This window comes from Salmo salar, chromosome ssa04 (genome assembly GCF_905237065.1).
Source record: "Salmo salar chromosome ssa04, Ssal_v3.1, whole genome shotgun sequence".
Lineage (NCBI taxonomy): Eukaryota > Metazoa > Chordata > Actinopteri > Salmoniformes > Salmonidae > Salmo > Salmo salar.
Window position 1 is genome coordinate 78427555 of NC_059445.1, and position 27101 is coordinate 78454655.

The 27101-nt window shown below is 46.4% G+C and overlaps 1 protein-coding gene across 1 annotated transcript in view; it reads left to right on the top strand.

The window, feature by feature from the left end:
• Nucleotides 1-27101, top strand: part of LOC106603879 (serine/threonine-protein phosphatase 2A 55 kDa regulatory subunit B beta isoform) — a 91097-nt gene that overhangs the window by 62358 nt on the left and 1638 nt on the right. The window contains exons 2-6 of the mRNA XM_014198091.2: nucleotides 8380-8477; nucleotides 11791-11956; nucleotides 13232-13344; nucleotides 25292-25469; nucleotides 26005-26169. Of these exons, the coding sequence (XP_014053566.1) occupies nucleotides 8380-8477; nucleotides 11791-11956; nucleotides 13232-13344; nucleotides 25292-25469; nucleotides 26005-26169 (720 nt within the window). The remainder of the gene's footprint in view (nucleotides 1-8379; nucleotides 8478-11790; nucleotides 11957-13231; nucleotides 13345-25291; nucleotides 25470-26004; nucleotides 26170-27101) is intronic.

Here is a 27101-nt window from a genome sequence, read left to right on the forward strand (position 1 = left end):
TATGAGAAGAGATGGAGACAAAGCTAGTGCGTGGAGCTATGACAAGAGATGGGGCCAAAGCTAGCGCACGGAACTATGAGAAGAGATGGGGACAAAGCTAGTGCGCAGAGCTATGTAGCCTAGCCTGATTCTATGTAGCCTAGCCTGACTTTGTGTAGCCTAGCCTGACTCTATGTAGCCTAGCCTGACTCTATGTAGCCTAGCCTGACTCTATGTAGCCTAGCCTGACTCTATGTAACCTAGCCTGACTCTATGTAGCCTAGCCTGACTCTATGTAGCCTAGCCTGACTCTTGAAGTTGGAGTGTCTCTAACTTGTTTTTCAACCACTCCACAAATGTCATGTTAACAAACTATAGTTTTGTTAAGTCAGTTAGGACATCTACTTTGTGCATGACACAAGTAATTTTTCCAACAATTGTTTACAGACAGATTATTTCACTTATCATTCACTGTATAACAATTCCAGTAGGTCAGAAGTTTACATACGCTAAGCCGACTGTGCCTTTTTAAACAGCTTGGAAAATTCCAGAAAATGATTTAATGGCTTTAGAAGCTTCTGATAGGCTAATTGACATCATTTGAGTCAATTGGAGGTGTACCTGTGGATGTACTTCAAGGCCTACCTTTAAACTCAGTGCCTCTGCTTGACATCATGGGAAAATCAAAAGAAATCAGCCAAGAACTGTAACTGAATTGTAGACCTCCACAAGTCTGGTTCATCCTTGGGACCAATTTCCAAACGCCTGAAGGTACCACATTCATCTGTACAAACAATAGTACGCAAGTATAAACACAATGGGACCTCACAGCCATCATACCGCTCAGGAAGGAGACGCGTTCTGTCTCCTAGAGATGAACGTACCTTGGTGCGAAAAGTGCAAATCAATCCTAGAACAAAAGGAAAGGACCTTGTTAAGATGCTGGAGGAAACAGGTACAAAAGTATCTATATACACAGTAAAACGAGTCCTATATCGACATAATCTGAAAGGCCGCTCAGCAAGGAAGAAGCCACTGCTCCAAAACCGCCATAAAAAAGCCAGACTACGGTTTGCAACTGCACATGGGGACAAAGATTGTACTTTTTGGAGAAATGTCCTCTGGTCTGATTAACAAAAATAGAACTGTTTGGCCATAATGACCATCGTTATGTTTGGATGAAAAAGGGGCAGGCTTGCAAGCCGAAGAACACCATCACAACCGTGAAGAACGGGGGTGGCAGCATCATGTTGTGGGGGTGCTTTGCTGCAGTAGGGACTGGTGCACTTCACAAAATAGTTGGCATCATGAGGGAGGAAAATTATGTGGATATATTGAAGCAACATCTCAAGACATCAGTCAGGAAGTTAAAGCTTGGTCGCAAATGGGTCTTCCAAATGGACAATGACCCCAAGCATACTTCCAAAGTTGTGGCAAAATGGCTTAAGGACAACTCAGTTACACCAGCTCTGTCAGGTGGAATGGGCCAAAATTCACCCAATTTATTCTGGGAAGCTTGTGGAAGGCTACCCGAAACGTTTGACCCAAGTTGAACAATTTGAAGGCAATGCTACCAAATACTAATTGAGTGTATGTAAATTTCTGACCCACTGGGAATGTGGTGAAAGAAATAAAAGCTGAAATAAATCATTCTCTCAACTATTATTCTGACATTTCACATTCTTAAAACAAAGTGGTGATCCTAACTGACCTAAGACAGGGCATTTTTACTTGGATTAAATGTCAGGAATTGTGAAAAACTGAGTTTAAATGTATTTGTCTAAGGTGGATGTAAACTTCCGACTTCAACTGTACTTTCCTATTTGAACATAGAGATGATACATAATGGTCCTCATATGTAAATTGTGTCGGATCCAATAGGCTAAATGAGACAGGAGAGAACATAGTGATTATCCACACGTAAGATGTCAGTGGCTCTTCTGTCCTGGCTAGCCCTGTCTGTCTCGATCCTGTCTGTCTTGATCCTGTCTGTCTATCCTGTCTGTCTCAAACCTGTTTGTCTCAATCCTGTCTGTCTCGGTCATGTCTGTCTCGATCCTGTCTCGATCCTGTCTGTCTCGATCCTGTCTGTCTATCCTGTCTGTCTCAAACCTGTCTGTCTCAATCCTGTCTGTCTCGATCATGTCTGTCTCGATCCTGTCTCGGTCCTGTCTGTCTTGATCCTGTCTGTCTATCCTGTCTGTCTCAAACCTGTCTGTCTCAATCCTGTCTGTCTATCCTGTCTTTCTCTATCCTGTCCTGTCCCTGATTTTCAGGATACCCATACCGCTGTCTGTACTGTACATCTCTATCGATCACACTATATGGCTGCTTCTCAAATGGCACCCTTTTCCCTATATAACGGCCCTATGGGCCCTGGTGAAAAGCAGTGCACTATATAGGAAATAGGGTGTCATTGGGTACACACCATAGGACAGCTGTACCTCACAGTGAGGGATAAGCAGCACACACACAGGCCTGATGTGTTTGTCCAGTAATCAGGAAGACTCATGGCTCATGTCATGGTGCTAAGCTAACAATGGTACCATTTGGCATACAGACAGTCAGTTGGCCAAGTTGTGTAACAGGCATCACATAGGGGACTATTGTGTCCTGAGCTAAAGGGGGTTCTTTCAGCCTGTCATCAGGCTCTCCATTTCCAGCTCCTCTCTATGTCTTGTCTGTATTGGCACTTAGTGGTTGGTCTCTCAGCATCATACTCCTTGGCTTATTGGAACACAATAAGATAACACAAACACACGCAAACAAGAGCTATCTCAAATCAAAGCAAATCAAATGTTATTGTTCACATACACATATTTAGCAGATGTTATTGCGTTTGTACCGAAATGCTTGTGTTCCTACTGTAGCTCCAACAGTGCAGTAATATCTAACAATTCACAACAATACACACAAACCTAAAAGTAAAATAATGGAATTAAGAAATATATAAATATTAGGATGGCAATGTTGGAGTGGCATTGACTAAATACAGTAGAATAGAATACAGTATATACATATGAGATGAGTAAAGCAGTATGTAAACATTATTAAAGTGACTAGTGTTCCATTATTAAAGTGACCAGTGACCTCAGAGACACACATCCTGCTTTTACCATCATCGACACAGAATATTTCTCCAGTCTGGTTTACAAGAGGAGGTGGTGGGGATTGTGTCTGGCTCACTTGGTCACAGATGTATTACCTCAGTGGTGTTAAAGGAGAAGTTTACCCAAAATCCAGAAACTCCCAAGTGATTCCATTCATTGAAACTATTTCAGGGAAGGTTGCCCTCTATTCCTCTCTCTCCCTGGAGTGCAGAACTGAGACAGCTGCAAACACGGGTCACGTGACTCGTGACGTTGCTGGATGCAAGCCTCGCTCTGCTCCATTGTCAGTGAATGTATGAGTCACAAATCCGCAAACTGTGGACCAATTCATTGTTTTATTGAAAGCATACGATCGAGTGAGCTACTTTTGTGTTCTTTTCCACCTGAAATATTTGCAATTATTTTCTATTATTATTTTATGTAGTCGGCTGCCACAGCAGCGGAGACGGGTAACAACTGTGCACGTGCACGTGCACCCTCGTGAGGGAAAACCCTGCTACATAGAAATGTCACGATATGCCCTTATATGGAGCTTGATGTCACAGATTCAAGTATTGTTTGGGGGAGAAGTAGTGAGGTTTACAAAGCATGCTTATGACCCAGACTGACCAGGTGAATCCAGGTGAAAACTATGATCCATTATTGATGTCAATTGTTAAATCCACTTCAATCAGTGTAGATGAAGGGGAGGAGACAGGTTAGAGAAGGATTTTTAAGCATTGAGACAATTGAGACATTGATTGTGTCTGTCTGCCATTCAGAGGGCAAGAGAAAATATTTAAGTGCCTTTGAACGGGGTATGGTAGTAGGTGCCAGGTGCACCGGTTTGAGTGTGTCAAGAACTGCAATGTTGCTGGGTTTTTCAAGCTCACAATTTAATCAATTTTAAATTCAGGCTTTAACACAACAAAGTGTGGAAAAAGTCCAGGGGTGTAAATACTTTCTGAAGCACTGTATGTATGTATGTGGAAGGGGAAGGGAGTATAGTGTATATGAATATGAAGCAGTAGCAAGGGAAGATGCAGTCTGCTGATGCCAATTCAAAGCCCAAGAACAAAGTCCTCCTCGTTCAGCCCCTGCTAGTTTAGGAGGAGGTCGTCATGGGAACCTTAAATCTCCTAAACACGCAGACAACATGGAGGTGCACTAGGGTAAACATATAACAACCCAGTCTTCTCTCTCTTTCACTCTCCCGCCCTCTCTTTCACTCTCTGTTTCTCTCTCTCTTTCACTCCCACTATCTTTCACTCTCCCTCCCTCTCTTTCACTCTCTGTTTCTCTCTCTCTTTCACTCCCACTATCTTTCACTCTCCCGCCCTCTCTTTCACACCCTGTTTGTCTCTCTCTCTCTCTCTCTCTCTCTCTCTCTCTTTTAAAAACACAAAACACATCTATATCTTTTCCTTTCATCACCTCTCTCTTTTTCTTTCTGTCTCTCTCTCTTTCTGACATGCTGCTCCTGGAAAAAAAGCATAATTATTTAAAAGCTTTGTCTTGTTTGTTTTAATGTTAATTATTTTAATCAGGACCAAGCTTTGCCATTTTAGCACTCTGTTAGCGTGTGTGTGTGTGTGTTGTGTGTGTGTGTGTGTGTTGTGTGTGCGTGTGCGTGCGTGTGTGCGTGCGTGTATATGTGCGAGCGAGGGACTAGTCTCTTCAGGTCTAAAGAGATGCTGGAACAATACAATTAAACCTGCAAATGAGAGGCCGCTCCACACAGCTCACTAGACAGAGTGAACCGTTATCTCTGAGGATTGCATAGCAACAGTGTAGCCAGGCAGGCACAGCCTCTAAAACAGATGCATCTGCTAGAGGAAGATCAGGGAAGATGTGTCAAAGGCAGGAATCGATCGAACCACAATCTGCTTGAGGGAAAACTCACCATCGACTCGTTTTGTTTTTCATTTAAAAAAAAACTTCCATCCATTCTAGGCATGCCAGTTGGACTCTCTTAACCTCACAATGCTAGAACAAGGTATTCTACGTGATACATCTCAGTTCTGGATGTCCTGACCTGAATCACTGTTTTGGTACGTTCAGTCCATAGATCATGTGGGGTAGCTAAGTGTGTCGGGTTATTTTGGTTGTGTGTGACATGGGCAGACGGGAAACTACAGGGTTAGATGTGGAGACAGAGGATGTTAATTGATAGACTGGGTGTTGGGGGTGAGGAGGGTTATGCATACTAGAAACACAGCTCCTCCATTTAGAAACACATCCCCTCTGCTGGCTGTTATAGCAGAGATTACCGCTGCAGCATACCCAAGCACCCAGCAGCACATACACTTGTATACACAGCAATAAAGGCTCTTTGTCTTCTTCAAGGTTGGTAAATTACACATTGAGTCAAGAGAGGGGCGGGGAGTCGGGGACTCTTGAGAGGCTGTTAACCTCACTAGGGTAGGGGGCACTATTTTCACCTCCGGATGAAAAGCATGCCCAAAGTAAACTGCCTGTTACTCAGGCCCAGAAGCTAGGATATGCATATAATCGGTAGAGTTGGATAGAAAACACTCTAAAGTTTCCAAAGCTGTTAATAAAATAATGTCTGTGAGTATAACAGAACTGATATGGCAGGCGAAAACCTGAAAACCAGGAAGTGGGATTTTTTTGTTGTGGGTGCTTTTCTCTTGCCTGCCTATACAGTATGTCAATGGTTAGGACCTAGATTGCAGTTCCTATGGCTTCCACTAGATGCCACAGTCTTTAGAAATTGTTTCAGGCTTGTATTCTGAAAAATGAGGGAGTAAGACCACTCTGAGTCAGTGGATAGTGGGAAATCCCCAGAGCCGAGAGCGCAACTTTCTTGTTTTTCTTTTATATTGACGAAGCTATTGTCCGCTTGAAATATTAGCGATTATTATGACTAAAAACAACCTGAGGTTTGATTATAAACATCGTTTGACATGTTTCTACGAACTTTACTGATAGTATTTTGATTTTTCGTCTGCCTGTTTTGACTGCCTTTGAGCCATTGGATTACTGAACAAAACGCGCCAACAAAACGGAGGTTTTTGGATATAAAGAGGGACTTTATCGAACAAAACAAACATTTATTGTGTAACTGGGAGTCTTGTGAGTGCAACCATACGAAGATCATCAAAGGTAAGTGATTAATTTTATTGCTATTTCTGACTTTTGTGACTAATCTACTTGGCTGGTAACTGTATGTAATGTTTTGTGAGCTGGGCGCTGTCCTCAGATAATCGCATGGTATGCTTTCGCCGTAAAGCCTTTTTGAAATCTGACACGGCGGTTGGATTAACAAGAAGTTCATCTTTAAGCCGATGTATAACACTTGTATGTTTTATGAGTTTTTATTATGAGTATTTCTGTTTTTGAATTTGGCGCTCTGCAATTTCACCGGATGTTGGCCAGGTGGGACGGTAGCGTCCCACACCTCCTAGAGAGGTTCATGTGAACAGTGAGTTGTGTGGGAGTAGTGGTGGCATTGATATGGCAGCAGGTTGTTTAGACAGGCAGGCAGACAGACAGACAGACAGACAGACAGACAGACAGACAGACAGACAGACAGACAGACAGACAGACAGACAGACAGACAGACAGACAGACGGAAGAGCATCTGCCTCTAAATTCCTCCGTAGTGTCGCAGCTCATCGACACTCCCTAGTGAGGGGTTGCCTTAATTAAACATCCCAGATTGTCCTACTTTCCTCTGTGGCTGTGTGGTTTAGATAGTCCTCTACTTTCCTCTGTGGGTTTAGATAGTCCTCTACTTTCCTCTGTGGGTTTAGATAGGCCTCTACTTTCCTCTGTGGGTTTAGATAGGCCTCTACTTTCCTCTGTGGTTTAGATAGTCCTCTACTTTCCTCTGTGGGTTTAGATAGACCTCTACTTTCCTCTGTGGGTTTAGATAGGCCTCTACTTTCCTCTGTGGGTTTAGATAGTCCTCTACTTTCCTCTGTGGGTTTAGATAGTCCTCGCCTTTCCTCTGTGGGTTTAGATAGGCCTCTACTTTCCTCTGTGGGTTTAGATAGGCCTCTACTTTCCTCTGTGGGTTTAGATAGGCCTCTACTTTCCTCTGTGGGTTTAGATAGGCCTCTACTTTCCTCTGTGGGTTTAGATAGGCCTCTACTTTCCTCTGTGGGTTTAGATAGGCCTCTACTTTCCTCTGTGGGTTTAGATAGACCTCTACTTTCCTCTGTGGGTTTAGATAGACCTCTACTTTCCTCTGTGGGTTTAGATAGGCCTCTACTTTCCTCTGTGGGTTTAGATAGGCCTCTACTTTCCTCTGTGGGTTTAGATAGGGCTCTACTTTCCTCTGTGGGTTTAGATAGGCCTCATCACAAAGCAAGACAGCCAAAAATAGCAGCTTCCTTTGCCATTTCTCTAAGCCCCTAAAATAGAGATGGGTAAATTGAGACGTTTGTGTCCCACACACACACATATGTCTGTTAGTGTTGTCTTAGTGGCTTCTCTGAAGTCTAGTATGTTTCTCCCAGATAATAATAATAGTTCTGGATCATTGTCAACAGTAGGCTGCCTGGCCACTCTGTTGGGGTCTGTAAAGACTGACTCTATCTTCCATCCCTATATATGAACATGAGCATAGCGTTTATCTATCATCTTTAATATTGTAGAGAGAGAAAGGGGGTGTGGGGTGGCTCCTTTGTCATGAAATTTCACTGTCAACCACAGAATGGAGTGCCCCCGAGTTTGCGACGTATGGAAGCAAAGATGTAATTTGTATCTGATCTCATGCGATTGAGTTGTGGCAACCTATTGTGAACGTTTCCCTGCCACAGAGGGAAGCAGCAGGCTATCTCTGTGTATAATTCCCCATGTTCCCCATTCCATATTATTGTATAGATCTGATGTGTGTCTGGGAGATGTGTGAGAGGGTTTTGCATATGAATGGGTTGGTGACAGACAGTGAGGAGCAAGCGGGGTGCGAGGGGTAGTAGTATTGTGAAGACTGCAGGTTGTTGTAGTGCTGGTCCAGGCCTTCATCAGCCCTGAGGTAGGCTAGCAGCACACATAATTGATTCGATCCATGGACATGCTATCTGAGCAGGCCTTCCTGCTCGGGAGAAAGCAGGTCTTCAAAGACTTAAGGATCACATGAAAGTAGACCTTTTCACTCCACTCTGCGTCTTTCAAGTCATTAACCACTTCAATTTCATTCACATAGTTGGGTTTTGAAAGTAGATTTCACGGTTGTCAATGAGATGAAGTGAACAGAACATGACTCTTTCAGGCATAGAGTAGGTCGGTAATGTGTATCTCAGTGAGGTAACTTGTTGTTTTCCGTTTGTGTTTTCTGTTCCAGCTGACATCATATCCACGGTTGAGTTCAACCCAACAGGAGAGCTGCTGGCGACCGGGGACAAGGGAGGGAGAGTAGTGGTGTTCCAGAGAGAACAGGAGGTAAGACCTGCCAAGACCCGTACTCATCATGTCACATCACATCCTGTTTTCCTATGAGTCACTAACTCAGGGGTCTCCAACCTTGTTCCTGGAGAACTACCCTCTTGGAGATCGTCACTCCAACCTTGTTCCTGGAGAACTACCCTCTTGGAGATCGTCACTCCAACCCCAGTTGTAACTAACCTGGTTCAGTTTATCAACCAGCTAACTATTACAATCAGGTGCGCTAGATTAGGGTTGAAGTTAAAACCTACAGGGTGGTAGCTCTCCAGGAACAGGGTTAGAGTGAAAACCTACATGATGGTAGCTCTCCAGGAACAGGGTTGGAGTTAAAACCTACAGGAGGGTAGCTCTCCAGGAACAGGGTTGGAGTTAAAACCTACAGGAGGGTAGCTCTCCAGGAACAGGGCTGGAGTTAAAACCTACAGGAGGATAGCTCTCCACGAGCAGGGTTGGAGTGAAAACATACAGGGTGGTATCTCTCCAGGAACAGGGTTGGAGTTAAAACCTACAGGAGGGTAGCTCTCCAGGAACAGGGTTGGAGTTAAAACCTACAGGAGGGTAGCTCTCCAGGAACAGGGCTGGAGTGAAAACATACAGGGTGGTATCTCTCCACGAGCAGGGTTGGAGTGAAAACATACAGGGTGGTATCTCTCCAGGAACAGGGTTGGAGTTAAAACCTACAGGAACAGAGCTGGAGTTAAAACCTACAGGAGGGTAGCTCTCCAGAAACAGGGTTGGAGTTAAAACCTACAGGAGGGTAGCTCTCCAGGAACAGGGTTGGAGTGCTACCCTTGGTCCTGGGGACCCAAGGGATGCACGTTTTGGTTTTTGCCCTAACACTACGCAGCTGATTCAAATAATCAATTAATCATCAAGCTTTGATCAATTGAATCAGCCATGTAGTGCTAGGGCAAAAACCACAACGTGCACACTTTGGGGTCCTGAGGACCGAGTTTGGGAAACACTGATCTTGCTAATGAACCTGCATCCAATGAACCTATACAGAACCTTTAATGACATAACATCATCGCCACATTCGTTACCATTCATTGATGGTGTTCCAGTTACATTCCCTGGGTTGCTGTGTAGTAGTAGTGGTGTTGAAAGGCTGTGGATGTTTATTCAGTGGTGGTAGGAGGTATTATGGAGAGATTACGGTTGACTCTGGGAGGCCTATAGCATTTCCTGTGGTAGCTGGATGGAAGGACTAGACAGCGTCTGAATCTTCTGTCTGGCTGTGGTGAAAATATGAATGTCAGGGACTGACTTACTGAATCCCCCTGTCAGGGACTGACTGAATCCCCCTGTAAGGGACTGACTGACTGAATCCCCCTGTTAGGGACTGACTGACTGAATCCCCCTGTCAGGGACTGACTGAATCCCACTTTCAGGGACTGACTGACTGAATCCCCCTGTTAGGGACTGACTGACTGAATCCCCCTGTCAGGGACTGACTGAATCCCACTTTCAGGGACTGACTGACTGAATCCCCCTGTCAGGGACTGACTGAATCCCACTTTCAGGGACTGACTGACTGAATCCCCTTTCAGGGACTGACTGAATCCCCCTTTCAGGGACTGACTGAATCCCACTTTCAGGGACTGACTGACTGAATCCCCCTGTTAGGGACTGACTTACTGAATCCCCCTGTCAGGGACTGACTGACTGAATCCCCCTTTCAGGGACTGACTGACTGAATCCCCCTGTTAGGGACTGACTGACTGAATCCCCCTGTCAGGGACTGACTGAATCCCACTTTCAGGGACTGACTGACTGAATCCCCCTGTCAGGGACTGACTGAATCCCACTTTCAGGGACTGACTGACTGAATCCCCCTTTCAGGGACTGACTGACTGAATCCCCCTTTCAGGGACTGACTGAATCCCACTTTCAGGGACTGACTGACTGAATCCCCCTGTTAGGGACTGACTGACTGAATCCCCCTGTCAGGGACTGACTGACTGAATCCCCCTGTTAGGGACTGACTGACTGAATCCCCCTGTCAGGGACTGACTGACTGAATCCCCCTGTCAGGGACTGACTGAATCCCACTTTCAGGGACTGACTGAATCCCCCTGTTAGAGACTGACTGAATCCCCCTTTCAGGGACTGACTGAATCCCCCTTTCAGGGACTGACTGAATCCCCCTTTCAGGGACTGACTGACTGAATCCCCCTGTCAGGGACTGACTGAATCCCCCTTTCAGGGACTGACTGAATCCCCCTTTCAGGGACTGACTGACTGAATCCCCCTGTCAGGGACTGACTGAATCCCCCTTTCAGGGACTGACTGAATCCCCCTTTCAGGGACTGACTGACTGAATCCCCCTTTCAGGGACTGACTAACATAATCCCCCTGTCAGGGACTGACTGACTGAATCCCACTTTCTTCCTCCTCCTCCTTTCCCTTCTTTTTCTTTCCGGCTGATTTCAAGGCGCTCCATAGTATCCACTAATCCCCACACCAGAGGCGCTCCTTTCTCCCGTCTCCCCCCTCCTTTCCCCCTTCCCCTGTCTTTACCCCCGCAGAAGGCAAATCTGTTTCCATTAATACCCTCCCCTCCTGTTTGGTCATCTGATTTGGCTCTATTGATTCTGACCTGCCGTGTTGGCTGAGCTGAAGCTAGGTTGCTGGGTTCCCATTGAGCTATCTCTAACCACTCTGACTACACACCTTGACAACCTTACAATAGATTTAACCCGCTTTTGCCTGAGTTCTTGAATTTCTACCATGTGGAGGCAAAATGGCTGTACAATGTCAGCGGTTATGTCAACCCGTATGATACCGGAGACGGATTTTGGTGACTGGTCCACATACTACAATCCCCATGCTTTGTTGGTTCCTGGGATTTTGACAGCCCCCTCCTGTATGTATGCTTGATGTAGAAAGCAGAAACCAGGCCATCAACACATTTGCTGCTGTGCAAGTCTTGGGTTGCTGTTTCCTAAATGTTGTCTATTCATTGCAAATAGGACGATCCCCACTCTCTGTATCCCTCCCTGTATCCTCATGCTGAAACACTGGCCTATCAAATACATCTAATCAAGTTGTATTAGTCACATACAGTTTACAGCAGGTATAAAAGGTGCAGCAAAATGTACTAGCTCCCTCAACAATGCAACACATTAGTCAATAACAATATTAACAATAAAATAGTGAAACATAACAAGTAGTAGTAATAATGGACTGGATGTACACTGTTTTTACAGACAGAAAGTGGGTAGTGACTAGGTCACACAGTGCATGTCTTAATAGCTGAATAATAGCAGAACATCTTCCACAAACTCAAACATGCTTGTTGTTGTTTCAGAGTAAGAACCAGCCCCACAGGAGAGGGGAGTATAATGTTTACAGCACCTTCCAGAGCCACGAGCCTGAGTTTGACTACCTGAAGAGCCTGGAGATCGAGGAGAAGATCAACAAGATACGGTGGCTGCCTCAACAGAACGCTGCCTACTTCCTTCTCTCCACCAATGGTGAGCCACTTCCTCCTCTCCACCAATGGCAAGCCACACTGCTAGTCCTAGTGAAATCTAGGAAGGAACAGGCGTTATGTGAGCAGAGTGGTGCCTATTCGTTCTAAAATGCTCACACTATTTTTTGGTTTCACGTTGGTGGCGCACCTTCTACTCCTGTTTGTTCTAGTGACATTACCATGTCTAACTGCTCACTAGACCAGTCGATGTTTCTGAATGGTTCCATTACCGCCATTACATTATTTATTGTATTGTAAGGCCCATTGACGTTAGCCAAGCAGCTGTTTTATGTTGAATTAAGTGCCACCAGAGGCAGGAAGTGACCTTTACAATACTGCAGTACCCTTCCTTTCGCCTTTCAGTAAATGTATTAGACGGGGAACTTGAATCAGCAGACTGACTCCTGGACATCAGTAGAACAAGCTAGGCTGGACAAGCTAGGCTGGACAAGCTAGGCTGGATAAGCTAGGCTGGACATCAGTAGAACAAGCTAGGCTGGACAAGCTAGACTGGACAAGCTAGGCTGGACATCAGTAGAACAAGCTAGGCTGGACAAGCTAGGCTGGACAAGCTAGGCTGGACATCAGTAGAACAAGCTAGGCTGGACAAGCTAGGCTGGACAAGCTAGGCTGGACATCAGTAGAACAAGCTAGGCTGGACAAGCTAGGCTGGACATCAGTAGAACAAGCTAGGCTGGACAAGCTAGGCTGGATATCAGTAGAACAAGCTAGGCTGGACAAGCTAGACTGGACAAGCTAGGCTGGACATCAGTAGAACAAGCTAGGCTGGATAAGCTAGGCTGGACATCAGTAGAACAAGCTAGGCTGGACAAGCTAGGCTGGACATCAGTAGAACAAGCTAGGCTGGACAAGCTAGGCTGGACAAGCTAGGCTGGACATCAGTAGAACAAGCTAGGCTGGCATCAGGAACTTTGATCAGGTTAATTGGAGGCTGATATATTTCTTATCTATTTATGTCATGCCAACCCTCAGCAGTGGCCTGCTTCCAATACTGTAGCAGCACAGCAGACTACTGAGTCCCCCTCCTCTCCTTAGTACAGCTAGCTATCTCCCCCAGCCAGCCAGCCAGCCAGCCAGCCAGCCAGCCAGCCAGCCAGCCAGCCAGCCAGCCAGCCAGCCAGCCAGGCCATCACACCTTTCCTTTAGCCAATCCCAAGCCTGCTGTTACTCATCCCTCTCTCCCCTCATCCACCCCTCCCTCCCCTCCTTCTCCTCCACCCTCTTTCTCCTCCTCCTCCTCCTCTCCTCCCTGCAGATAAAACAGTGAAGCTGTGGAAGGTCAGTGAGCGGGACAAGAGACCGGAGGGCTACAACCTGAAGGATGAGGAAGGGAGGATCCGAGACCCCACCACCATCACCGCCCTGCGGGTAAGATGCCAATCCTTCCCCCACTACAGTGTTACCACAGCCTGCCCGGTCATCTCTGTGCCCACATTTGCAATGCTACATACAGAATTTGAATGCGTGTATTCTCCTTCCTCTGGCAACCTGTGACATTATCACTCCCTATGGCAGCCTAAGCCTGCATCTCTCCTAGTGCCACCGAGGGATTGAAGAAACTGGCCTGGTTTCATATCTTGCCAAATGCACGTGTCTGTCAGTGTGGGGGTGGGGAGGGGGTTGTCGGGTTCTTAGATGGGGGTGTGACACCAGGCACCAATGCTGCTGACCACACATTAGCCAGGTCCTGCGGTGACCCATCTGTCTACACCAGCTTGTACCCAGGGGTCAGCATGGGGTCAAATATAGGGCTGGGCGATATATCAAATACATTTGATTCATTCAAATGTATGTTTTTACGTGATATTCCAAATGCCTGTATTGTTTTTTGTATTTTTCGTTTTTATGAGCGTCCTCTTGTTCTCATTGTCTTTTTGGTCTCGTCTCGTTCGCTCCTTCTGTGCTGTGCACCTTCCCATTTACACCAGAGATCTGTATATAATGATGAGATGCTAATGTCTCCGCCCTAACAATGGGAGTTGTTGTCCCAAAGGCGGGAAGGCAGGCGACAACCTTAGGTTCAAAATAAGCGCATAGAAATGCATTGGGCTTATTTTGGACAGATTTTGGTGAGAATGAAACCTCCGGCTTCTCGTCTTTCTCACAAGCCCCTCCCCCTAGCACTCACAACAACAAAGATCAGTGATCCCTTTTTCCTCTCTGACAAAGGACTTCAACTCACTATTTGCATTTGTGGTTTGGTCCAACAGAATGGGTCATATGAACACCAAAACACATGGAGACATTATTTTACTTTACTAGAGAAGTTAACCTTTCAAACCATACCCTGTTTATGTTTCAACTCCTCACATTTCGAGCAGAGCAGACACTACTAAAACGGATGTACCGATTGTAGTCAGGAAGCAGGTGCAGAAGGTTAGTTTAATAGTAAGAAGCATGAAGATAAACAAAACAGGAGAAGCGTACAGAACGTAAATAAAACCAATACTGGCAAATGACTGAGGCTACTGAGGGCTAAGTAAAGGGAGAGTAATCAAGGTGATGATGAGGTCCAGGTGTGCGTAATGATGGGGACCAGGTGTGCGTAATGATGAGGTCCAGGTGTGCGTAATAATGATTGCCAGGACCGGTGGTTAGTAGACCGGTGACGTCGAAAGCCGGGGTCCCGGGAGTAGGCGTGACACCAATGAATATTCATTCTGGAAAATGAATGCTCAGTTTGTCATGCGAGCATTATGGTACCACGTATTGCTAGCAGCATTTTAGTCAAATAAAGATTGTTATACTAGCTGTTTAGTGTATGTGTTTTATAAATGTGCAATAAGCATAAAACAATTATAAGGAATTGACAACCCGTTCCCATTCTGAGGTAGGCCACTTGATTTCAACATCTGAGCAAAGTGGACAGGCTAGCATGCTGTTTAAACAGTTGGAGACCGACAGAAGGTTGTGTTCATAACAATTCAACTGTTTTGCCTTGTTAACTGAATTCAGAGCTTGTGAAATTATACCTAGATCCAAGTTGGCTAAACTTGACATTTAAAGATTAGCTGGCTACTCACTAGCACGTGGGCTTGTGCTTGAGAGGTTGTTTATGAGACCAGTGTTCATTTTCTATAATGGCTGCTACATTATTACTGATTATTCATGGTTCTGCTTCTATTTATAACAAAAAGGGCATTTTTATAGACAGACCTGAAAGCCAGATCAGTGATTATTGCAAAAACAGCAGGTTAAACTATTTTTGATAGAATAATGAAATGATTAGTGGGTTTTATAGTTGTGTAAGGCTCATATTCAGCCTAGGTATAATTACACAAACTCTGAATTCATTAGGTCATTGCTGACATTTTCAAATGCTGTGTTTTTTTAACATTCAATTGTACAACAAAGCTTATTTAGAAAAAAAAAACATTAAAACAAATCTAGATATATATTGTGAATCGCCCATAAGCTTGAAGGTATGTGTTTTAGGCCGTATCGCCCCCATCTCCATGGAAACACAGCCATCCTGATGTTAGTTACATGTTGGTATCAGCTCTACTGACAGCGTTAAGATGATAAGACCATGATACCATACAGGTTATATCTGCTGCTTGTTTTCTGTTCTTTTTACCCATTTCATCATCCTCGTGATACGTGAAAGAACAACCTAGAACAACCATCATCTCCCTTTTCTTCACCACTCTCTCATAGATCAAAAAAAAATGAAATTGACACATTTTCCTTTGTTCAAGAGCTCATAGTCCTCAGTCTTCCTCAGTAAATATTAGATTGATTTAGAAAAGTGAGCGGTGCAGAAACCATATCAATATTTGGACCCCTGGCTCGCCCCAATCATCCTTATCTCTTCATGCTCTTATTTTCCGCTCTGGACCCAAATTGACCCTTACACAACACAGCCTTTGGAAATCAATAGGAATCACATGATGCCTGAGAGATGGGATTGTGAAACATAATGGAATGGGAACAAGCTGGTGGGAGGGAGGGACAGTGTTCCAGGACTGGTCAGTTAGAGACTCCCAGGTTCACAGATGATTGGGACTCCTGGCTGTCAGTCACTGAGAGAAAACATGATGTCACCCATCAGAGAGGATGCAGAATTCACTGTCAGTCTGTCCCATTGCCCTGGCCTGCAGGGGACCTTACTGACTACACTTAACCCTAAGTGACCCCAATACGGGATCAATGTTATTGAAACTGTCCACAGTGAATCCTCTTCCTCAGAACCACTGTGGGTTTAGGGTGAGACGGTACACTTGAAGGAGGATTTATTATCAATTTGGGTTGAGGGAAAGGGGGATACCTAGTCAGTTGTACAACTGAACGCCTTCAACTGAAATGTGTCTTCCACATTTAATCCAACCCCTCTGAATCAGAGGTACGGGGGGCTGCCATAATCAACATTTTCGGCACCCGGGGAACAATGGGTTAACTGGCTTGCACAGGGGCAGAACGACAGATTTCCATCTTGTCAGGTCGGGGATTTGATCCAGCAACCTTTTGGTTAGTGGCCCAATGCTCTAACCACTAGGCTACCTGCCGCTGGGTTCGCTATGCGTCTCCTATCCTACCTTAAGTAAACATATCACCCGCTTGGTTTGATTCACGTCCAGTTCTTTCTATTGAGTAATAATTGTAGACGGAAGCAGCTCCTCTCAGCGCTGGCTGCTTCATCTGACGAACAGACATTGATGTATGAGTTGATGACCTCAGCAGTCTCTGCAACATGCTCCTCCTCCACCTCCGCTGTGTGATGTTGTGAACGTGGTGCTGAGAGACACTCATCATGCTAGCAGACTCATATCTGATAATCACATTGGCTGTGCTGTGCCAGGCTGTGCCCTGCCTGTGTGTGTGTGTGTGTGTGTGTGTGTGTGTGTGTGTGTGTGTGTGTGTGTGTGTGTGTGTGTGTGTGTGTGTGTGTGTGTGTGTGTGTGTGTGTGTGTGTGTGTGTGTGTGTGTGTGTGTGTGTGTGTGTGTGTGTGTGTGTGTGTGTGTGTGTGTGTGTGTGTGTGTGTGTGTGTGTCTGGGGCGTTGACAGATGGTTTGTGATCCCTATCAGACAGATACCCGATAATGGTCAGCCAAGCATTCGCCTCGCAGTGAGTGTAAATCAGTGGACATGTCCCACTCCCCCTCTCTGTCACAAGATATCACTCTTCTCTCTCCCTCTCTCTCTCTCTGTCTCTGTCTGTCTATGTCTCTCTCTGTCTATGTCTCTCTCTGTCTCTATCTCTCTCTGTCTGTCTATCTCTATCTCTGTATCTCTCTCGCTGTCTCTCTTCCTGTTTCTCTCTCTGTCTCTATCTCTATCTGTCTCTGTCTCTCTCCCTGTTTCTCTCTCTGTCTCTATCTCTATCTGTCTCTCTCGCTGTCTCTCTCCCTGTCTCTATCTCAATCTGTCTCTATCTCTATCTGTCTCTCTCGCTGTCTCTCTCCCTGTTTCTCTCTCTGTCTCTCTGTCTCTCTCCCTGTTTCTCTCTCTGTCTCTATCTGTCTCTGTCTCTCTCGCTGTCTCTCTCCCTGTTTCTCTCTCTGTCTCTATCTGTCTCTGTCTCTGTCTGTCTCTGTCTCTCTCGCTGTCTCTCTCCCTGTTTCTCTCTCTGTCTCTATCTGTCTCTGTCTCTCTCGCTGTCTCTCTCCCTGTTTCTCTCTCTGTCTCTATCTGTCTCTGTCTCTGTCTCCCTCGCTGTCTCTCTCCCTGTTTCTCTCTCTGTCTCTCTGTCTCTCTCCCTGTTTCTCTCTCTGTCTCTATCTGTCTCTGTCTCCCTCGCTGTCTCTCTCCCTGTTTCTCTCCCTGTCTCTATCTCTATCTGTCTCTGTCTCTCTCGCTGTCTCTCTCCCTGTTTCTCTCTCTGTCTCTATCTCTATCTGTCTCTGTCTCTCTCGCTGTCTCTCTCCCTGTTTCTCTCTCTGTCTCTGTCTCTGTCTCTGTCTCCCTCGCTGTCTCTCTCCCTGTTTCTCTCCCTGTCTCTATCTCTATCTGTCTCTGTCTCTCTCGCTGTCTCTCTCCCTGTTTCTCTCTCTCTGTCTCTCTCTCCGCTGAATATTTTGCTTTCCCCTTCTCTGTGCTGAGCCTATAGACCATTAGAGAATGAGGGATTATGGCTGAGAACTGTAGAAATCTCATTCCAAGTGTAAAATGTGTGTGTGCGTGTGCGTGTGTGCGTGTGCGTGTGCGTGTGCGTGTGCGTGTGTGTGCGTGTGCGTGTGCGTGTGCGTGTGTGTGTGTGTGTGTGTGTGTGTGTGTGTGTGTGTGTGTGTGTGAGGGCCAGTCTTAGTGAAGGTAGGGGTGTGTGTGGGGGTTCCCTGGCAGGGGGCTGCAGGCTACAGCTGCTTCTCCTGTATGCTCTGTGAGGGTCGTTTACCAGCTCCCTGCTTCTAATGCTCTAGCAGCACGGACAGGTGAATCACAGAGACAGGTGAATCACAGAGAGACAGGTGAATCACAGAGACAGGTGAATCACAGAGAGACAGGTGAATCACAGAGAGACAGGTGAATGTGAATCACAGAGAGACAGGGGAATCACAGAGACGGGAATCACAGAGACAGGTGAATCACAGAGAGACAGGTGAATCACAGAGAGACAGGTGAATGTGAATCACAGAGAGACAGGTGAATCACAGAGAGACAGGTGAATCACAGAGACGGGAATCACAGAGAGACAGGGGGATCACAGAGAGACAGGTGAATCACAGAGAGACAGGTGAATCACAGAGACGGGAATCACAGAGAGACAGGGGGATCACAGAGAGACAGGGGAATCACAGAGAGACAGGGGAATCACAGAGAGACAGGGGGATCACAGAGAGACAGGGGAATGACTGAGAGACAGGTGAATCACAGAGAGACAGGGGAATCACAGAGAGACAGGGGAATCACAGAGAGACAGGGGGATCACAGAGAGACAGGGGAATGACTGAGAGACAGGTGAATCACAGAGAGACAGGGGAATCACAGAGAGACAGGGGGATCACAGAGAGACAGGGGAATCACAGAGAGACAGGGGAATCACAGAGAGACAGGGGAATCACAGAGAGACAGGGGAATCACAGAGAGACAGGGGAATCACAGAGAGACAGGGGAATGACTGAGAGACAGGGGAATCACAGAGAGACAGGGGAATGACTGAGAGACAGGGGAGGGTCTCTGTCAATAACACACGCAACACCTGCCAGCTCCACACAAATTAAGGAGTAGTCAGTGCTACTGGTTGATCTGTATACATTACAAACCTTATTTTGGTATCAAGATACACTACATGACCAAAAGTATATGGACACCTGCTCGTCGAACATCTCATTCCTAAATCATCGGTATTAATATGGAGTTGGTCCCCCCCTTTGCTGCTATAACAGCCTCCACTCTTCTGGGAAGGTTTTCCACTAGATGTTGGGACATTGCTGCTATAACAGCCTCCACTCTTCAGGGAAGGCTTCCACTAGATGTTGGAACCTTGCTGCAGGGACTTGCTTCCATTCAGCCACAAGAGCATTAGTGAGGTCAGGCACTGATGTTAGGAGATTAGGCCTGGCTTGTAGTCGGCGTTCCAATTTATCCCAAAGGTGTTTGATGGTGTTGAGGTCAGGGCTCTGTACAGGCTAGTCAAGTTCTTCCACACTCGCTTTGTGCACGGGGCATTGTCATGCTGAAACAGGAAAGGGCCTTCCCCAAACTGTTGCCACACAGTGGAAGCACATAATCGTCTAGAGTGTCATTGTGCTGCTGTTCCAGTTTCAACTGTTCTGCCTGCGGCTATGGAACCCTGACCTGTTCACCGGACGTGCTACCTGTCCCAGACCTGCTGGAACCCTGACCTGTTCACAGGACGTACTACCTGTCCCAGACCTGCTGTCCCAGACCTGCTGGAACCCTGACCTGTCACCGGACGTGCTACCTGTCCCAGACCTGCTGGAACCCTGACCTGTCACCGGACGTGCTACCTGTCCCAGACCTGCTGGAACCCTGACCTGTCACCGGACGTGCTACCTGTCCCAGACCTGCTGTCCCAGACCTGCTGGAACCCTGACCTGTCACCGGTCGTGCTACCTGTCCCAGACCTGCTGTCCCAGACCTGCTGGAACCCTGACCTGTCACCGGACGTGCTACCTGTCCCAGACCTGCTGGAACCCTGACCTGTCACCGGACGTGCTACCTGTCCCAGACCTGCTGGAACCCTGACCTGTTCACCGGACGTGCTACCTGTCCCAGACCTGCTGTCCCAGACCTGCTGGAACCCTGACCTGTCACCGGACGTGCTACCTGTCCCAGACCTGCTGGAACCCTGACCTGTCACCGGACGTGCTACCTGTCCCAGACCTGCTGGAACCCTGACCTGTTCACGGGACTTCTACCTGTCCCAGACCTGCTGGAACCCTGACCTGTCACCGGACGTCAACCTGTCCCAGACCTGCTGTCCCAGACCTGCTGGAACCCTGACCTGTTCACCGGACGTCTACCTGTCCCAGACCTGCTGTCCCAGACCTGCTGGAACCCTGACCTGTTCACCGGACGTGCTACCTGTCCCAGACCTGCTGTCCCAGACCTGCTGGAACCCTGACCTGTTCACCGGACGTGCTACCTGTCCCAGACCTGCTGGAACCCTGACCTGTCACCGGACGTGCTACCTGTCCCAGACCTGCTGTCCCAGACCTGCTGGAACCCTGACCTGTCACCGGTTGTGCTACCTGTCCCAGACCTGCTGTCCCAGACCTGCTGGAACCCTGACCTGTCACCGGACGTGCTACCTGTCCCAGACCTGCTGGAACCCTGACCTGTCACCGGACGTGCTACCTGTCCCAGACCTGCTGGAACCCTGACCTGTTCACCGGACGTGCTACCTGTCCCAGACCTGCTGGAACCCTGACCTGTTCACCGGACGTGCTACCTGTCCCAGACCTGCTGTCCCAGACCTGCTGGAACCCTGACCTGTCACCGGACGTGCTACCTGTCCCAGACCTGCTGGAACCCTGACCTGTCACCGGACGTGCTACCTGTCCCAGACCTGCTGTCCCAGACCTGCTGGAACCCTGACCTGTTCACCGGACTTCTACCTGTCCCAGACCTGCTGGAACCCTGACCTGTCACCGGACGTCAACCTGTCCCAGACCTGCTGTCCCAGACCTGCTGGAACCCTGACCTGTTCACCGGACGTCTACCTGTCCCAGACCTGCTGTCCCAGACCTGCTGGAACCCTGACCTGTTCACCGGACGTGCTACCTGTCCCAGACCTGCTGTCCCAGACCTGCTGGAACCCCGACCTGTTCACCGGACGTGCTACCTGTCCCAGACCTGCTGCTTTCAGCTCTCTAGAGACAGCAGGAGCGGTAGAGATACTCTCAATGATCGGCTACGAAAAGCCAACTGACATTTACTCCTGAGGTGCTGACCTGTTGCACCCTTGACAACTGCTGTGATTATTATTATTTGACCATGTTGGTCATTTATGAACATTTGAGCATCTTGGCCATGTTCTGTTATAATCTCTAGCCGGCACAGTCAGAAGAGGACTGGCCACCCCTCATAGCCTGGTTCCTCTCTAGGTTTCTTCCTAGGTTTTGGCCTTTCTAGGGAGTTTTTCCTATCCACCGTGCTTCTACACCTGCATTGCTTGCTGTTTAGGGTTTTAGGCTGGGTTTCTGTAGAGCACTTTGTGATATCAGCTGATGTAAGAAGGGCTATATAAATACATTTGATTTGATTTGATGATTGTATGTTAAGATTTCCCTTCACTGGACCTAAGTAGCCTGAACCATGAAAAACAGCCCCAGACCATTATTCCTCCTCCACTAAACTTTACAGTTGGCACTATGCATTGGGGCAGGTAGCATTCTCCTGGCATCCGCCAAACCCAGATTTGTCCGTCGTACTGCCAGATGGTGAAGCGTGATTCATCACTCCAGAGAACACGTTTCCACTGCTCCAGAATCCAATGGCGGCGAGTTTTACACCACTCTAGCCAACGTTTGGCATTGCGCAGGGTGATCTTGGGCTTGTGTGCAGCTGCTCGGCCATGGAAACCCAATCTATGAAGCTCCCAACGAACAGTTATTGTGCTGACGTTGCTTCCAGAGGCAGTTTGGTACTCGCTAGTGAGCGTTGCACCCGAGGACAGATGATTTGTACGCGCTTCAGCACTCGGCGGCCCCGTTCTGTGAGCTTGTGTGGCCTGCCACTTTGCGGCTGAGCTATTGTTGCTCCTAGACGTTTCCACTTCACAATAATAGCACTTACAGTTGACCAGGGCAGCTCTAGCAGGGCAGAAATTTGATGAACTGACTTGTTGGAAAGGTGCCATGTTGAAAGTCACTAAGCTCTTCAGTAAGGCCATTCTACTGACAATGTTTGTATATGGAGATTGCATGGCGGTGTGCTCGATTTTATATACAGTTGTATTCGGAAGTTTACGTACACTTAGGTTGGAGTCATTAAAGCTCATTTTTCAACTACTCCACAAATTTCATGTTAACAAACTATTGTTTTGGCAAGTCAGTTAGGACATCTACTTTGTGCATGACACAAGTCATTTTTCCAACAATTGTTTACAGACAGATTATTTCACTTATAATTCACTGTATCACAATTCCAGTGGGTAAGACGTTTACATACACTACACTACGGTTACATACACTACGGTTTGCAACTGCACATGGGGACAAAGATCATACTTTTTAGATACATTTTCTCTGGTCTGATGAAACAAAAATAGAACTGTTTGGCCATAATGACCATCGTTATGTTTGGAGGAAAAAGGGGGAGGCTTGCAAGCCGAAGAACACCATCCCAACCGTGAAGCACGGGGGTGGCAGCATCATGTTGTGGGGGTGCTTTGCTGCAGGAGGGACTGGCGCACTTAACAAAATAGATGGCATCATAAGGCAGGAGAATTTGGTGGATATATTGAAGCAACATCTCAAGACATCTGACAGGAAGTTAAAGCTTGGTTGCAAATGGGTCTTCCAGATGGACAATGACCCCAAGCATACTTCCAAAGTTGTGGCAAAATGGCTTAAGGACAACAAAGTCAAGGTATTGGAGTGGCCATCACAAAGCCCTGACCTCAATCCTATAGAACATTTGTGGGCAGAACTGAAAAACAGTTGCGAGCAAGGAGGCCTACAAACCTGACTCAGTTACACCAGCTCTGTCAGGATGAATGGGCCAAAATTCACCCAACTTATTGTGGGAAGCTTGTGGAAGGCTGCATGAAACGTTTGACCCAAGTTAAACAATTTAAAGGCAATGCTACCAAATACTAATTGAGTGTATGTAAACTTCTGACCCACTGGGAATGTGATGGAAGAAATAAAAGCTGAAATAAATTATTCTCTCTACTATTATTCTGACATTTCACATTCTTAAAATAAAGTGGTGATCCTAACTGACCTAAGACAGGGAATTTTACAAGGATTAAATGTCAGGAATTGTGAAAAACTGAGTTAAAATGTATTTGGCTAAGGTGTATGTAAACTTTCGACTTCAACTGTAACTGTCAGCAACGGGTGTGGCTGAAATAGCCAAATCCACTCATTTGAAGGGGTGTCCACATACTTTTGTATATATAGTTATTTGAAGCTGATTAGTTTTTTTTGCCAATATGGCTGTAGATATGGCTGCATGCCTATATAAAAAATGTGAACATGTTAACAGCCACAAGGTTTCCTATATCCTGCAATCACCATCCACCGGAAAACCCTAATGCTCTTTTATTTAGTGTTTTATTAGGATCCCCATTAGCTGTTGCAAAAGCAGCAGCTACTCTTCCTGGGGTCCACACAAAACATGAAACATAATACAGAATGACATAATACAGAACATCAATAGACAAGAACAGCTCAAGGACAAAACTACAAATATTTTTAAAAAGGCACACGTAGCTTACATATCAATGTATACACACAAACTATCTAGGTCAAATAGGGGAGAGGCGTTGTGCCGTGAGGTGTTGCTTTATCTGTTTTTTTAAACCAGATTTGCTGTTTATTTGAGCAATATGAGATGGAAGGAAGTTCCATGCAATAAGAGCTCTATATAATACTGTACGCTTTCTTGAATTTGTTTTGGATTTGGGGACTATGAAAAGACCCCTGGTGGCATGTCTGGTGGGATAGATGTGTGTATCAGAGCTGTGTGTAAGTTGACTATGCAAACAATTTGGGATTTTCAACACATGAATGTTTCTTATGAAAAGAAGAAGTGATGCAGTCAGTCTCTCCTCAACTCTTAGCCAAGAGAGACTGACATGCATAGTATTTATATCAGCCTTCTGATTACAATTAAGAGCAAGACGTGCCGCTCTGTTCTGGGCCAGCTGCAGCTTAACTAGGACTTTCCTTGCAGCACTGGACCATATGACTGGACAATAATCAAGATGAGACAAAACTAGAGCCTGCAGAACTTGCTTTTTGGAGTGTGGTGTCAAAAAAGCAGAGCATCTCTTTATTATGAACAGACCTCTCCACATCTTTACAACCATTGAATCTATATGTTTTGACCATGACAGTTTACAGTCTAAGGTAACACCAAGTAATTTAGTCTCCTCAACTTGTTCAACAGCCACACCATTCATTACCATTCATTACCAGAGGTCTAGCACTTAAGGAATGATTTGTCCCAAATACAATGCTCTTAGTTTTAGAGATGTTCAGGACCAGTGTATTCCAAAACAGACTGACTTCCTTAGCTGTGCTTGCTGATGCGTATATGGTTGAGTCCTCACATAGAGAGATAAGGATCATGTGGCATCAAGCCTCCTGCTGATTCCCCTGAGTTGGCGTTACATTAGTCTAAATTGCGAGGAGCATTCGAGGAAAAGTCTGGAACATTTGTAGAGGAATGAGCCCATGAACTGTGTGAGTGTGGCAGACGAGGCACTGCGCGTCTGGGTCTCTGTGGGGGCCCCTGCCATGTGTGTGGCTGTAGGAGCTCAGTCTGAGACATGAACAGCCCATACTGAAATACATGGCTGATTTGATGTTTTCTCTCTCTCTCTCTCTCTCTCTCTCTCTCTCTCTCTCTCTCTCTCTCTCTCTCTCTCTCTCTCTCTCTCTCTCTCTCTCTCTCTCTCTCTCTCTCTCTCTCTCTCTCTCTCTCTCTCTCTCTCTCTCTCTCTCTCTCTCTCTCTCTCTCTCTCTCTCTCTCTCTCTCTCTCTCTCTCTCTCTCTCTCTCTCTCTCTCTCTCTCTCTCTCTCTCTCTCTCTCTCTCTCTCTCTCTCTCTCTCTCTCTCTCTCTCTCTCTCTCTCTCTCTCTCTCTCTCTCTCTCTCTCTCTCTCTCTCTCTCTCTCTCTCTCTCTCTCTCTCTCTCTCTCTCTCTCTCTCTCTCTCTCTCTCTCTCTCTCTCTCTCTCTCAGGTACCAGTGCTGCAGCCCATGGACCTGATGGTGGAAGCCACTCCCAGGCGAGTATTCTCCAATGCCCACACGTACCACATCAACTCCATCTCTGTGAACAGTGACTACGAGACCTACATGTCCACAGATGACCTGAGAATTAACCTGTGGAACCTGGAGATCACCAACCGAAGTTTCAGTATCCTTCTCTCAACAAACATAGACTGATGTCTAAGGAGCTCGTATTAAGAGTCTGTCTGTCTGTCATCTGCATCCCCTCCCAGACGCCAACGAGGGCATCTTAAAACAAGAACACATCCCCCATCGATCAACATTGATTTCCACTTTAAGGTTCCCTGTGGATCACAGATGAGATGCCCTATGGACTGCAGATTGGATGACTGAGCTGTGGGGCCCTGGGCACATATTGAGCTTCTTATTTACTGAGCCTCGTTACTCTATCAATCACAGTGCTGCTGGCTAACCAGCCTCTCCTCAGGTCTCACTGAGGGACCTGCTGTCATTTCCCTCACTCGGACCAGCGCTGTATTTTGCTGTTCATTTTTCTCAAGCTGTTTTGTTTTAATTTCTTTCGTTTTTTGCTTCTAATGGGTTGCTATGTTTTTCTCCTTTCCTTCTCTTGTCCAATAGTTACTTTAAAGTCTCAAATTGTAAGCTGTGAATTGCATCAGTACTCCTGTATGTGGTTGAGTTCCTTCACCCCAACACCTCAGACATCGTGGACATCAAGCCGGCTAACATGGAGATGCTGACAGAGGTGATCACAGCAGCAGAGTTCCAACCCAACCAGTGTAACACCTTCGTTTACAGCAGTAGCAAGGGCTCCATCCGACTGTGTGACATGAGGGCCTCAGCACTGTGTGACAACCACTCCAAATGTAAGGCTGCTTCAGCCACATCCCAAACCACTCATATACTGAAAATTACCAGCCAGGAGTGTTTAGTTGACTAGGAACACCTCTGGACCCGAGTTGTCCCTGTACTGGTCAGGTCACATGATCAGAAAAACTCCTAGCCCTAAGGGTCTATCGTAGACTCTGAAGCCCCCGGGGCTACTTCTTTTAATTGCTACTGTTCCACTTAGTCATTTGCCTCACAGTGATCTAATGAGTATGTGTGTGATGGGACCCAGGTGAGTCCTGGCACAGTGGTTGGGAACCTAATGTCTTGCATGTTATATTTATTTGAACTGATATTAAGCTGCAGGTGGACTTGTTTCTGTAAGACATTATTGGAAAATAAGATTGTTGAGGTGGAAATGGAGGGAAACAGGGAGCGCATTAAGGCCAAGGGGGATTTGATCTATTTTTTTTCCTCCAGTGGTTTTTGCCATCTTTCCATGGACTAGTTCTATTTAAATGGTGGACCAAAAGTCCACAGGAGGCAGTGTGCATTCCTTCATGGCTCTGAGTTGATCCAAATCCCCACCGGTACACACACACACACCCACAGTGATATTGATGTTTCAAGGTCAGTCAAGGCACCGTCCCTAAACCCCAAATCCTCATTTTCCACCCTGCTGAACACATTGCCAGATCATAGACAGACAGGGGTTTATACAGGGAACAAACACACAGCCTTATTAGAAATATTCAGTGGTACATGTCTTGCATTTAATATCTTCCATAAGATCGTGTGTTCAACTATCGCGTCAGCCTTTTTGAGAGGCCCTAGTGGATATGGATGGGTCGACTCGTAAATAAGAAACATGGATTATCAGTTACCATAAGTGAATAATGATGTATTAATGTGTTTGCATTGAAAAATATGACCATTAATGACTTTATTACTGAGGAATAAATGTCTGCTA